This window comes from Sitophilus oryzae, unplaced genomic scaffold (genome assembly GCF_002938485.1).
Source record: "Sitophilus oryzae breed Bouriz unplaced genomic scaffold, Soryzae_2.0 scaffold_1508_pilon_pilon, whole genome shotgun sequence".
Classification (NCBI taxonomy): Eukaryota; Metazoa; Arthropoda; class Insecta; order Coleoptera; family Curculionidae; genus Sitophilus; species Sitophilus oryzae.
This window is the reverse complement of record NW_022146179.1, coordinates 2,775,792-2,789,525: the sequence shown is the minus strand read 5'-3', so window position 1 is coordinate 2,789,525 and position 13,734 is coordinate 2,775,792. Positions and strand designations below refer to the sequence as shown.

General features: G+C 33.6%; 1 protein-coding gene across 1 annotated transcript in view; it reads right to left on the bottom strand.

Annotated features, from left to right (window-relative positions):
- The window catches only part of LOC115878411 (proton channel OtopLc-like), an 81,980-nt gene extending 68,751 nt beyond the window's left edge, over positions 1 to 13,229 (bottom strand). Inside the window, exons 1-2 of the mRNA XM_030894924.1 lie at positions 12,979 to 13,229; positions 5,199 to 5,362 (exon numbers count right to left, since the gene is read on the bottom strand). Coding sequence (XP_030750784.1) covers positions 5,199 to 5,224 — 26 coding nt within the window. The 5' untranslated portion in view covers positions 5,225 to 5,362; positions 12,979 to 13,229. The remainder of the gene's footprint in view (positions 1 to 5,198; positions 5,363 to 12,978) is intronic.
- Between the last annotated feature and the right edge of the window lie 505 nt (positions 13,230 to 13,734).

The window sequence follows — 13,734 nt, the reverse complement described above, 5'->3', positions numbered from 1 at the left end:
TGGAAAGTGTACAGCAGAAAAAAGAATAAATATGAGTAGGTAAATCTAAATAGTCTCGGGCTAAGTACATATTTTTTCGGCCTCGGTGCAATATTTCTCGGGCTCCCCTGAGTAAAAAGGTACACGAATTTGACGCAAACTCTGCGATTGAATAGAAGAAAATAATAATATAAATTGGCTCTCTGTATGTTTCGTTTGAATTGGGGACGACCAACCAACGCCTAGCCATTCCAGACACTTTCTTTACGCCAACGATCTTGCAATAGCTGTTCAAGCCAACAACTTCGAGGATATCGAACAGAGCCTAGAAAGCAACCATTGAAAAAATATGTCTGAATATTACAAAATCAGCTCTCTGAGACCCAATCCTTCTAAGCCAAGCAAGCTTCCGGCTAAGTCCTCCGAGACGACTGAAATCCCATCGAGTCTTCCGAAACACTGTAAATGTACAACCACCAGCAGTGGGATTCTGTAAGCTCCGTAGCAAGAAATTTCCTGTGCCTATACTATTTGTATACGATTGATGAGTCACTAGACAGAAAATATCTTTACAGAATAGCTAGCCAGATGAGTTCCCCTACATCAAGATCCACCAAGGGGAATCCACTTGGATTGGAAAACCTGGAGAGCACTTAGTAAGATTAGGATTGGCGTTACTCCAGTAAAATCCAACCTACAACCAAAGTTTACAGAATACAACCTAGTGAAATGGGGTGTAAATCATAATGGGGACACCTAGTGTAAAATAAATTTAAATTTTTTTAAAAATCCGCAGGCAAATCAGCTTATTTTTTTTCGAAAATATTCATCCTTACATATACAGGGTGAGTCTTAAATGAGTGCAAATATCTTCAGGGTTGGTAGGCAGGGTTCGGAAGTAGTTAATTAAAACGTAATTTACCTGATTAACTACGTGTAGTTTTTCTTCAAAAACTACGTTTTTTCCTGTTCATTAACTACATGAAAGCTACGCTAATAAACAATGTATTAATATTATGAATAATTTTCCTTTGTATGAGGTGCAATAGAGATAATATGATGTAAATATTATATGTAAAACCATATTTCTTCTGTTTTCTTAAATACATTTTGTGTTTTTAAAGCTTCAACTTATTATAACCTCACCTCAAACCTTTGATATTTGAAAGTTACATACATAGGTTACATAAACTACACCCTCTACATAAACTACATTAACTACATGTAATAGTTTATGTAGTTTTTAAAAGTAACATGTAGTTTTCCGAACCCTGTTGGTAGGCCTCAAAAAAGAAACATATTTTTTCTTTACAGTTTTTCAAATAAATTCAAAATAATCGAGTTATTTTACTTTCAAAATTTCCAAAAAAAATAAATTTTTTGCTTATATTTTGAGAACCACATCTTTACTAGGTTTTCTTTTTTGTAAATTTAATTTACTATCTATGTTGCCATTTTATCAAGAAATTAAGTCTTTTAACTAAAAACTAAAAAAAATCCAACATTTTTTCAAAAAATTCCAAATTCTCAAAATTTTTGTTACGCGAAAACTACCTCATAATCGTGTTTCTAAGGTCGAAATATACTACCCTTGAAAATATTTGCACTTATTTAAGACTCACCCTGCATATATTAATAAAAAAATATGTTTCTTCGTTATGGTCATTTTGATTTTGTGGATTTGGGCCGGTTGCCTGTTATTTCCCGGGCCGGTTTCCTCTTTCCCATCCACCCCTGCATGGCACCCTACATTAAAATTTAAAATACGATTTTTTTAAGTGAAACTGTCAAATTTGACTTATGATATGTAATTTTATTCAGTGTGTCATTTTCTATAGAATAAATTAAAAAAATACCGGGGGGTGTCAAGGGTCCCTCTAATAATAATAATAATAATAATAATAATAATATCTTTATTGCCCAACAGTTACAAACCAATTATAGGACAATTTTACAATATATATCTATAAATTAGTAATACACTAACCTCTAAATAAAAAATAAATGAAAAAAAACATATCAATGTAAATTAAATCTTAAAAATTAACAGAAGTAAAAAGCACTGAAAGGTGAATGATACAAAAATCAGATACCAAGTACAGATGAACAAAACAAAAAAAATCCAAATTAAACAAACTATAAAAACAAAACACTATATAAACAAAAAAAACTCAAATCACACCGCTGTGCAGCATATTATTAGCTAAAGCAATTATGTGACTTAAGTTATCAAAGAAAATATCACATTTATCAGATATTACGTTATAATTGCTACACATGACATAAACTGGAGATTTAAGCAACAAATTAGTTCTGGCTCTAGCACAATAAAATGTTCTATGCGATCTAGTCGATATAGAAGGAACCAAATAATCTATATGTGCAACAAGCTCAGAACTATCTATCGCATTATGCAACAGCTTATACAGGAAGACTATTGATGCGCACTTTCTTCTCAAATCGAGAGTTTGCAACTGAAAGGTGCTAATTAAATTAATGTAGGGAATACCCCTTTCAGGATACACTCCGCTAACTTTATATGAAACAAATTTCAAAAATCTTCTCTGTACTCTCTCAATAAGCTGCCTGTAACAGGTATACACAGGGTACCAAATCAATGAAGCATATTCCAGTTTAGATCGAATGTATGCTGAGTATAATATTAAAAATGCATTTGAGTCAGTAAAAGACGCACAGTTGCGAACTATAAAGCCGTAAAATTTAAGAGCCTCTCGTACCTTGGTTATAATATGATCACTAAATGAAAAAGACGAATCAAAATAAACTCCAAGATCTTTGATTACACTAAGTCGTTCCAATTCGGTATTATTTATATTATAATTAAAATACTGTACATTCTTTTTTCTGGAAAATGTCACTATCTTACACTTATCAACATTTAACTTTAGTTTATTCCCATCACACCATTCTACAACGCGATCAATCTGTGTCTGCAAGAAACTACAATCCGCTCTATCCGATATACGCAAGAAAATTTTTAAATCATCAGCAAAAAATAGTCTAAAACACTTAAGGATATTATCTAGATCATTAAAAATAATAGAAATAAAAGTGGGCCCAGGTTTGATCCCTGAGGAACTCCTGACGTAGCAATATAGTCAGTCGAACAGTAGCCACTATATGAGACAAATTGCTTTCTTTGAGAGAGATAAGATTTTAAAAATAATAAAGATGGTCTAGTAAAACCCATAGAGTTAAGTTTGTCCAGTAATATAGAATGATTTAGTTTGTCAAATGCTTTGGCAAGGTCCGTATATATAACATCCACCTGCCCATTACTATCAATGCATTCAGATACATATTGCGTAAAACATGCTAAATTCGTAACGGTAGATCTACCCGTCATAAAACCATGTTGGTTACTAGATATTACACCACGTACTGAACTATATATTCGATTATACATAATTATTTCTAGCAGTTTAGCAAAATTTGATAAGATTGAGATGGGACGATAGTTTTCCACGTTATTTTGATTTCCTGATTTCAGAATTGGACATACTCTTGCCTGTTTCCACACCTCTGGAAAGGTGTTTGAATTGACAGCTAAATTAAATATTTTACCTAGTGGGGTTGCTAAAATGCCAATGCAATCCTTCACCAGAAATGCTGGAATTTTGTCAGGACCCGATGTCATCTTATTTTTTAATTTTTTTGCAGCTATGAGTATTTCCTCTTCCGTGATATTAAGAAATGTTATATTAAACTCATTGCTAACCACACACCGATTCCATTTAACATTGTCTTTATCGGGCGGGGTGAAAACACTCTGAAAAAATTTAGCAAAACTATTCACTATTTCGTTTGGACAATCATGTACCTCATCATTAAATTTCATTTGACCGGGTATTCTAGAAGATTTATTCCTCGCGTGGATAAAGCCCCAAAAATGTTGTGGATTTGAAGACACAGAGGTTTCGACTCCGCGAATATAATTTTCGTAGTTAGCTTTGATTAAGCTTTTAATAAGTGCTCTCAACTCTCTAGTCTGGGTACCAGCCCATCAACCGATAGATGATATACACTGTGTCAATTTTAAAACTTCCTACCCTTAATATCTTTCTTGCAGTTAAGAATATGAATAATCGGAAAGACACTTTGAAACACGATTATTCGGAAACCTCTGGAAAAAAGCAACAAAGTAGGATACCACTAAAAAGAGAATTAAACGCCCTTTAAAACGATGTGCCACATGACCCCCATTCCCATATAAGATTGTAAGGGTAACATCTACCCCTCCTAGGAGGTTGAAAGAAAAAGGCTAAAAATATTTATTATTAAGTGTCCCCGTTACAAATAAAATTGACATGTCTTTCCGATTTTTGATATTTTTCACTGCAAGAAAGATATTAAGGGTGGGCAGTTTTAAAATTGACACAGCGTATAATGAAAAAGCGAAAAATCTAGCTAGAAATGGAGCGAACACTCCACTAACTAGACCAGAATTGTTCTGCTTCCCAAGTGGAAACCAACTTAAAGCAAAGCCCAAGAACCTGGAAGACTCCATCCGTAACCTTGAATGGAAGTCACTCGAAAAAATTTTTCAGAACTTATGGCCGAGAAAAATCAAAGTTTTTCCTTAAATGAAGTAAAAACAATATTCGGATTATCACGGAGTTTTTAACAGGACAGTGTCTCCTCAATGAACACCTCAGTAGATCGAAGCTAAGAAACAACGGCGAATGCAGATTCTTTGAGGAAAATGAGGAAACACCAGAACACTTCATAACTGAGTGTGTCGAGACGATAACCATTCGTGCCATCAACTTTGGTACGGCTGATATGGGAGATGGAGAATTAATCTCTGTAAAACCGTTTCTCCGTCAAAACCCTGAGACTGATGACATACAATGATATACAATCTATCATCGATTTTCCATAAACGTCTCACGATAATTCACTCTGTTATACTAATAGTATGCATAAATGTTAAAAATTCATGTGGAATATTAAAGAAAATCTTTATGTAAACGTAAACGTTACTGCATATAAATAACCGTATTAAGCTAATATCAAAAATCCTTGTCGCGGAAGTGTCGTAAAAGTATTTCGCCATTAAAAGGAACATCTCGGCCCACTCAAGTCCATAAACAACATTACCTTATCCCATTTTCTCCCCGATTAGTTAAGAGACTAGACTATCGGATCCAATCGCCCCCCAATTCCCCCTAAATTAGCATAATAGTTCCCTCTCTTACCTATTTTCCTCGTGCGCGCTGTCCATTAAGTTTCTTAATTGTGTCTCGTCCTCCCTAGATGGCACTTTGTCGCTTCTTTATTAAAACTTGGAAAAAGTTGGTGCCGCTCCCGCTGCTGATTTAAAACAGTGGCCGAGGTTCGAGTTTCCGTCTGCGAGGTAAAGCTGAAAAAGAAAGAGTAGCTGACATATAACCGATTTACGTTATAAGTGAATTTAGAGGAGACTTTTTTGGTATTTTACAAAATAATTAGCTTTTTAAGCAACTACAAAGAAAAAGGTTGATGAGGCTGAAAAGATGGATTTATCTAGATAAGGCTTTATTAAACGCAGTTTAATATCAAAGGACAAAGCAACATCCTACATAGCAATTTTTTTTTCTGCTGAGATTGGTTGATTTTTAAGAAACTGTTTTTTATAAGTGTTATTTAGAAATAACAGTTTGAAACAGTTACCTACTGATATAATTAACAGTGTGCAAACAGTACAGTGTACAAGTTCCAACCTATATGTTTCATTGTAAGTGTGTTTCACAGTGTGTTTATACAGTGTGTTTCAAAAAGCATGTGCCATTTCTCGTGGGAAGATTCCTGACGACATGGATCTGATTCTACTTTGTTTCGTAACTACAGGGTGTCAAAGTCTTAATATTTTTTAAAGTCTTTATACTGAAAAGTAGAATCAGTGGGTAACGATATGAAGTGTTTATGGAAAATAATAAATGAAATTAAAGGTAGTGATTGTAATAATAATGAAAGAAACATTTCTATCAAAAGTCGGTTTCATCAATTTTCTTATACAAAAAACGGAAAATGTGGGAGTTCTGGGGACTACAAGCACACTTTTTTTTTTTTTGAAAGTGTGCAAATCACAAAAGTTAACGGGGTGCTTAGTACTTCAAATTTTGTAAATTATGGTATTCTTCAGGGTACTGTTCCGGGCCCTGTTCTGTTTTTAATATATTTAAATGATTTTTTGGAAATAAAGCTAAACAGTGGAAACATGATATTATATGCGGTATACGATTCCCTAATACTATTTGAAGGGAGAATGTGGCAAGAAACGGCCATTTAGACAAATCAAGAACTGCATGAAGTTAAATGTTGGTTGGATGAGAATTACCTGACTCTGAATGCGAATAAAACTGTGGCTGTTACATTTAATGTCCCGGATATTTTTTTTCTAACTTACATAATACCGTATGATCGAGAAAAAACGGCGTCAGCTATGGCTATGGAATGAAGGTCGCTGTCATTTTATATGTAAATTTATACAAGGCTTTCTACGCCGTAAATTAATCATATTTGAATTGAAAATCGAATTTGATCTTGAAAACACTGGTCTAATGTTTGCTATTGCTATATTTACTAATGACATCGAAATTAATTTATTTAGAGGTCATTGGTATTTTACTATAAACTAGCTAAATATTTTTGAATATTATTTTTATTTTTTTGTTCTTTGACATTGTAAACATTTATAAATGTTTATTTTAACAATAAGACTGACAATATTATTTGTATAATGTTTTGTATTATCTTTTGTTTGTTTGTTTGTGTACCTTGTTTTCTTTTACTTTGTTTGTTACCTTTGTCTAAAAATTGAAAATTTTTTTGACAATAAAGGCATTTATTTATTTATTTATTTATTTATATGGGAAATGTCATCGATGTTCATTTCTCAGCCAACTGGACGCCGTTTTTTTTTCGATCATACGGTATAAACATTGAGGGTGGCTATGTTCAATATCGGAATACTACAAAATATGTAGGTTTACATTTGGAAACTATCTACAATACTACAATACTAATATACAGGGTGGCCCATCGAAAACGTTCCGCAAGGCATAACGGCCAGGGTATTTATTTTTTCAAAAAATCCGAAAACACGTCAATTTTGTTTGTGAGGGGGACAACTTTTGCCCCAAAAACGATTGCAAAATATTCAACCCTCTAAGCGGGGGTGTCATCCCCCAACTTTTTTCAAATGGAAAGGGGGGTCAAGTGGCGCCGCAATGAAAAGAGCTTTCTATTCTCTATATTTCCCCGCTTCGTTTTTGAAAATCGGTCGAGTCATTGAGAAAATATGAAGGATTGAAATTTGAAAAGTTTATTTAAGCATTTATCAGAGTAAATGATAATTAAGGATAAATTCGACCAATTTGCTGTTTTTTCTTATTATTTCTTGATGTTTACGCATTTTTTCACTTGCCACAACGTTGACCGATCAGGTATGGTTGTTGCTAGATAGCTGTTCTGTGACTTGTACGTTGAAGGTCTTCTCAATATCGTTAAACTGACCCACAATAGAACTTCCAAAAATACCAGCCCACACGTTCAATTTCTGAGGGTTTTGGTGTGCACCTCGTGAAAAACCTTGGGATTGTCCTCAGGCCAGTACCGACAGTTGTGCCGATTAACTACACCATTGAAAAAGAAAGTACACTCGTCCGAAAAACACACATTAAATAGGAAATTATTATCATTCGCCACTCGTTCACTCATAGCTTCACAAAATTGCAAGCAACGATCAAAATCGTCTTCGTTGAGTTCTTGTACAAACTTGTGTTTTTTTAATATCCTTTGGACACTTGTACGATTCACGCCGGTCTCATTGGCTAATTTTCTTGTACTTGCCCCTTGGCAACTTGGCCCAGTACGAATATCTCCATAGCTTCATTTACTACAGGATTTTCCCTCTGCCTCTTTTTATTCATAACGGAACCAGTTTCACGAAATTTTGCTACTAACTTGCGAACAATTTTGCCATAAAGGTGTTGTCAGGATGGCGTTCATTGAATATCTGCGCAACCCGATTGCAAACATCTAGAAATAATAAGAAAAAACAGCAAATTGGTCGAAGGAATTTATCCTTATCATTTACTCTGATAAATGTTTAAATAAACTTTTTAAATTTCAATCCTTCATATTTTCCCAACGACTCGACCGATCTTCTAAAAGGAAGCAGGAAAGTATAGAGAATAGAAAGCCCTTTTCATTGCGGTACCACTTGACCCCCCTTCCCATTTGAAAAAAATCGGGGGATGACACCCCCGCTTAGAGGATTGACGATTTTGCAATAATTGTTGGGGCAAAAGTTGTCCCCAACAAAATTGACGTGTTTTTGAATTTTCTGAAAAAAAAATTACCCTGGCCGTTATGCCTTGCGGAACGTTTTTGGTGGGCCACCCTGTATAGTCTAAAAGCTGCCTACATAAAAAACCTTATCATCGTTACATGGCTAATTTTTTGTGTGAAGTATCCTTTTGTAGCCATTATGAAATAGTCATGTCTGCCTGCGCGATCCCGGGGCTTAAAGCGGGGACGGCCAATCGAAAGGGTGAAATTTTGGCACTAAAAATATTATAAGGTACACGAGTTATAATTACGAAAATAGCTTTCATATATTATTAAGAAACGTGGAAAATTGCAAACATCTTTCTAGTCGCTAAAATGCCGACAGACAACGCGAAAAAGGCATGAAATTTTAAATATTATTAAAAAATTAAATTTAAAGAATGAAAGTAATTATGGCGTACATGCATGCCGATCGGTGGAATGTCATATTTATTTATTTTAAAAGCCGTATGCAAAAGGGCAGACAAAAAGATAGTGGCTAAATCAGCTGCAGACAGGTATCAAAAGCGCGATATTAAGGCGCGTATTCATCTGAGCACGAATGCGAACGAGGCAAGGCGAGGCAGAACGAATGCCTCGTTTGAACTTTGAAAACCGCAAATTGAAATCAGGCGGGATAGCGAACGAGGCACCGATCCACGGCCGTGCGGCGTGCGGCACTGTCGGCAGATAAAGAAACATGACAGGTGATGATTTAAAAGTTTCTTTAATACGTTAACCTTTTCTTCCAAAACATCTGCAAGTTCGCCCCAGGCATCCTCTTTTTTAATAACATCATAGTAGTAACATAAGTTGATGATCTTTTTTCCATAAAATGGGTCGCTTTTCATATTCTTTAATTAAAATTAACGTTTTTTCATTACTCCAGTTCATACTGCAAGTTTATTATGACACATGAACCAAAACAAATTTAACGAATTAAAGATTTAAACGGAAGCGCGAGGCAAAAATACAAAATCACCGTCCACATCGAACCGAATGGTACTCAAGTTCCCTTTGATGTACCGACTCGCTACGGATGGCAGCCGAACAGCCTCGGATCTAACCGAGGCAGTTTGCCGCTCCTCGTAGACCCGTCCACATTCGTATGCTCGCCTTGCCTCGTTCGCGTTCGTGCTCAGATGAATACGCGCCTTTACTCTAGCGCTTTCAAGGAACGCTCGCCGAATCATCCATTTAAGTATAGATAAATAATAAAATAATGTATACGATTATATTATAAACTAGCGTGTACCAGCGACTTCGTTCGCGTCGGATTAATCATTGGTAATGGTGATGATAAGGCAAAGCAAGAATTTCCATTAACATACAAACTGGGTGAAATTTTCTCACATTTATGTCAGCATGAGAAAAAACAATATGGCGATATTATTATATAACTTGGTAATATTTGAGGGGTAGTTTCATCTCGTTGGAATTTGACTTTCGAAAAATCCGTTTGCCAAAAATAAGCTTTTTACGTCAAGCAGTTTAAGCAGAATCGTGGTTAAGAAATTACTCAACTTTTTGGAACACCCTGTAAGATTTTTTAAAAAATTTCAAAATATGAAAAAAAAACAAATAAATTATGCTTGTCCAAGCGTTTTCCCGAAAGACTAACAGTTTTTTAAATAACAAATATTGGAATATATTGAAATAAACATGACATTCGACCAATGGACATGCATGTATAGGATGATTTTTTTTGTAAAATTCCATGCCTCTTTTGCGTTGTCTGCCGGCATTTTCAACAGTTTTACACGTTTCTTAATAATAAATAAAAGCTATTTGGCAATTATAACTCGTATACCTTATAATATTTTTAATGTCAAAATTTCACCCTTTCGATTGGCTTTAAGTCCCGGGATCGCGCTGGCAGACATGACTATTTCACAATGGCTACACAAAAGCATACTACACAAGAAAAATTAGCCATGTAACGATGATAAGGTTTTTTATGTAGCCAGCTCTACGTCTAATATATACTAGAGTCTAAAATACAATAATCATATTAATATTTTAACTTCCAATATCAGAAAGCTGATTTATTTGTTCAGTCATTTAAGATTATATATGAATTTTGAAACCTTAAGAAAGATATGTTTTGCATTTGGCCAGAGTTTACTACAGTATGGCATTACAGCGTGGGGCTCTGTTTATAAAACATTACTAAAGAAAATCTAATCATCACAAAAAATTCTTTTAACAATAGCTCTATTTAAACCATATCACTTTTCCACTAATAAACTTTTGCAAGTTTTCAAGTACTGGATATACGTCAACTATACGTGAGAAATGTAGTAGTGTGTATGTATATTAACATACAGGGTGAGTTTCCTACGATGTTCTCTATGGGTATCTCGGAAACCACTGGAGATAGAGAGTCAGTTAAATGGGGAAAGAATTGCAGTTTTATGGGGTCATAAATATCCGCCTTTCAGATTTTCGAAAAAGTTCATGGCTAACTAGATATTTCGAAAAAAACAAATTTTGGCTATTTTAAAAATTGTCCCTAATTCCATTATAATCTATTTTTGATAAAAAGTTTTGAGATAAAAGTTGTAGATAATCACATCCTTAATGAGTCTGTGTACTCCGATTTTTTCTAAACCCTGTCATTTTTGACATATGACACAAACATATGTTTTTTTTAAATGGAAACCATAGTTGGCCATGACTTCATAAAAAGCGCCATTTTTTAAGCTTTTCAGCGATATAAACTATAATATGTTTCTTTCTCAAAATTACTGAGTTATAGCCAATTCTTATCTTTCTTGACTAATTTAACTTAGTTAGAGCCATGGAAACAAGTTCAATCGTCGTTGCTCTCAGAAATATGAAATTGTCACATTCAATCTTTGTAAATTAAAATAAACAAAAATTGTAAATAAGAGTTTTTCAAATGAAGAAAAGCGTGTAGGATTATTAATTCAACTTTTCTTGGCCATACAGTTTCGAGGATAGGTTGACCGTTGACCGGTGAACGTTACTTACGTTTTTTAGAGAAAGGTTTTCAAGACATGTTAGAAAAGGTAAATTTATTATTACTCGCGCGTTAATAGAGTGGTTCCAACATGACTTTCATTATGACACACCAACCCCATCCCCCCCCCCACATACACACACAATGAAAGAAATGTTAAAAATTATTTATATCATAATTATGTAGACTCAGGGATAGAAAGAGGTGGACCAATTGCATGGTCTCGGTCACTTGACCTATCCATTTTAGATTTTTTTATGCGGTATGGTTAAGAACAAGGTTTACAAAAGAACTTATGAATTGAGAGAGGCACTCGAAGAGGTGGAACAGGAGAAGTTTAATTAAGTCGACTGGTCGTTCTGTGAGTATAGCTGGAGATTCAGTTCAAAAAAGATAAATTGATGTACTCAAAACAATTGCGGATTTTTGAAAATTTTCTAAAATAACTTATAATGATATTATTTTTTTAAGTTTTAGTTTGTGTAATGCAAATTGTAGAGCCGTTTAATAATATATTTTGTCTTTTTATAAGTAATAAATCATAACAAAGTCAGAACACCATTGAAAACTTGTTTCCATGGCTAACTAAGTGAAATTAGCCAAGAAAGATAAGAATTGGCTATAATTCAGTAATTTTGTGAAAGAAACATATTATAGCTTATATCGCTGAAAAGCTTAAAAAATGGCGCTTTTTATGAAGTCATGGCCAACTATGGTTTCCATTAAAAAAAACATATGTTTGTGTCATAAGTCAAAAATGACAGGCTTTAGAAAAAATCAGACAACACAAACTCATTAGGAATGTGATTATCTACAACTTTTATCTGAAAACTTTTTGTCAAAAATAGATTATAATGGAATTAGGGACAATTTTTAAAATAGCCAAAATTTGTTTTTTTTCGAAACATCTAGTAAGCCATGAACTTCTTCAAAAATCTGAAAAACGCATATTTATGACCCCACAAAACTGCAATTCTTTCCCCATTTAACGGACTCTCTATCTCCAGTAGTTTCTGAGATGCCTATAGAGAACATCGTAGGAAACTCACCCTGTATATGCATAAATACAAAAAATCGACAAATAATAATAATTGTAACAATATATTTACAAGAGCCTATTCAAGACAATATTATGCAAACATACCGTTTATGAAATTTAAATTAACACAGCATTTTTAGCTTTATATTGGTTCAAAACAATATAACCTTTTACCTATGGATATAAAAAATGCCACAATGATGCGGTTTGAATTTTTAATAAAAAAAATGGATAATATCAAACCATTCCTATCGTACTATTACCTAAATACCAAAATATATATTAGTGACTCTCTGGTATCCGTGCCTTGTAGTGGTGACAGGGTCGGTATTTAAGTATTTATTTAGCTTGTATATCTAAGTAGCTATTTTTTGTTTATTTTTTATTTCATTTACATGTAACAATGATAAGGTTTTTATGAGTCCCACTATTAGTATATGTCATTAGTCATTTTTTTTAAATAAGGCGGGTTTTGCAACTTGACATCTCACGATTTCTTTTTCGTTTTCTTTAAATTAATTAATTGTCTTTTAATATTATACCATTTTAGTGTTTTTATGAGATCCTATATCTAGTACAATTCAAAAACTGTCCTTTTCAATTACGCCTTGGAAGCCTTAAGCTATTCTTGTTTTTAACTTACCTGAAAGTTTAATATTAAATGCGGCCCAAATCCGAAACCAAAATGTAAAGGCAAGGATAAAAACCACTTTCAGTTCGTACTAATCTGCATCAACGCGTCGCAGTAATAAAACTGTTTTCCGTTAAGATTAAACCGAAGGAAAATACGGAAAAACTTCAAAATATGAGAAAACTTTAGAGGCGGCGAGATAAAATTTTAATTTTTCGAAATGGGACTGGCTGAATAATCGTGTCGACTACATCGTCTGGACTTTTTTTCATTTTTTTTTTGTTTTGTGACGTCTTATTCTGGGCCTGTTTGTTCTGCTAGTTAGCGTTATTTAGCTAAAATGTGCAATAAGCAGCTGGAGAAACGTAGGTCAATTCGACAAGTAACAAAACAAAAAAATTAAAAAAATTGTATATTGTTTTACAACGGCGTGCAGTCCATGGAAGCAAGGGAAACAGAGTGCTTCCCCTAAACAAATTACAAAACATCATCTTCTAAAATGTAATTTTTGAAATATGGAACAATTAATTTGGTTTATATTAAAAATGCTAAACATTCTTAATTCTATCTTAATTTAATTAATCTTAATAATATCCTAATAATCTATAAATAATAATTAATCATAATTATCAAGCTCATAACAAATACGGTCTTGACTCCTTGTATTAGACATTTAAATCCCAAAAACAATACGAACAATTTAAATGGTTAACAGGGTGTGAAAATATAAGTTATTTGATTGACCATCTTTATTATTTGAAAATGAAA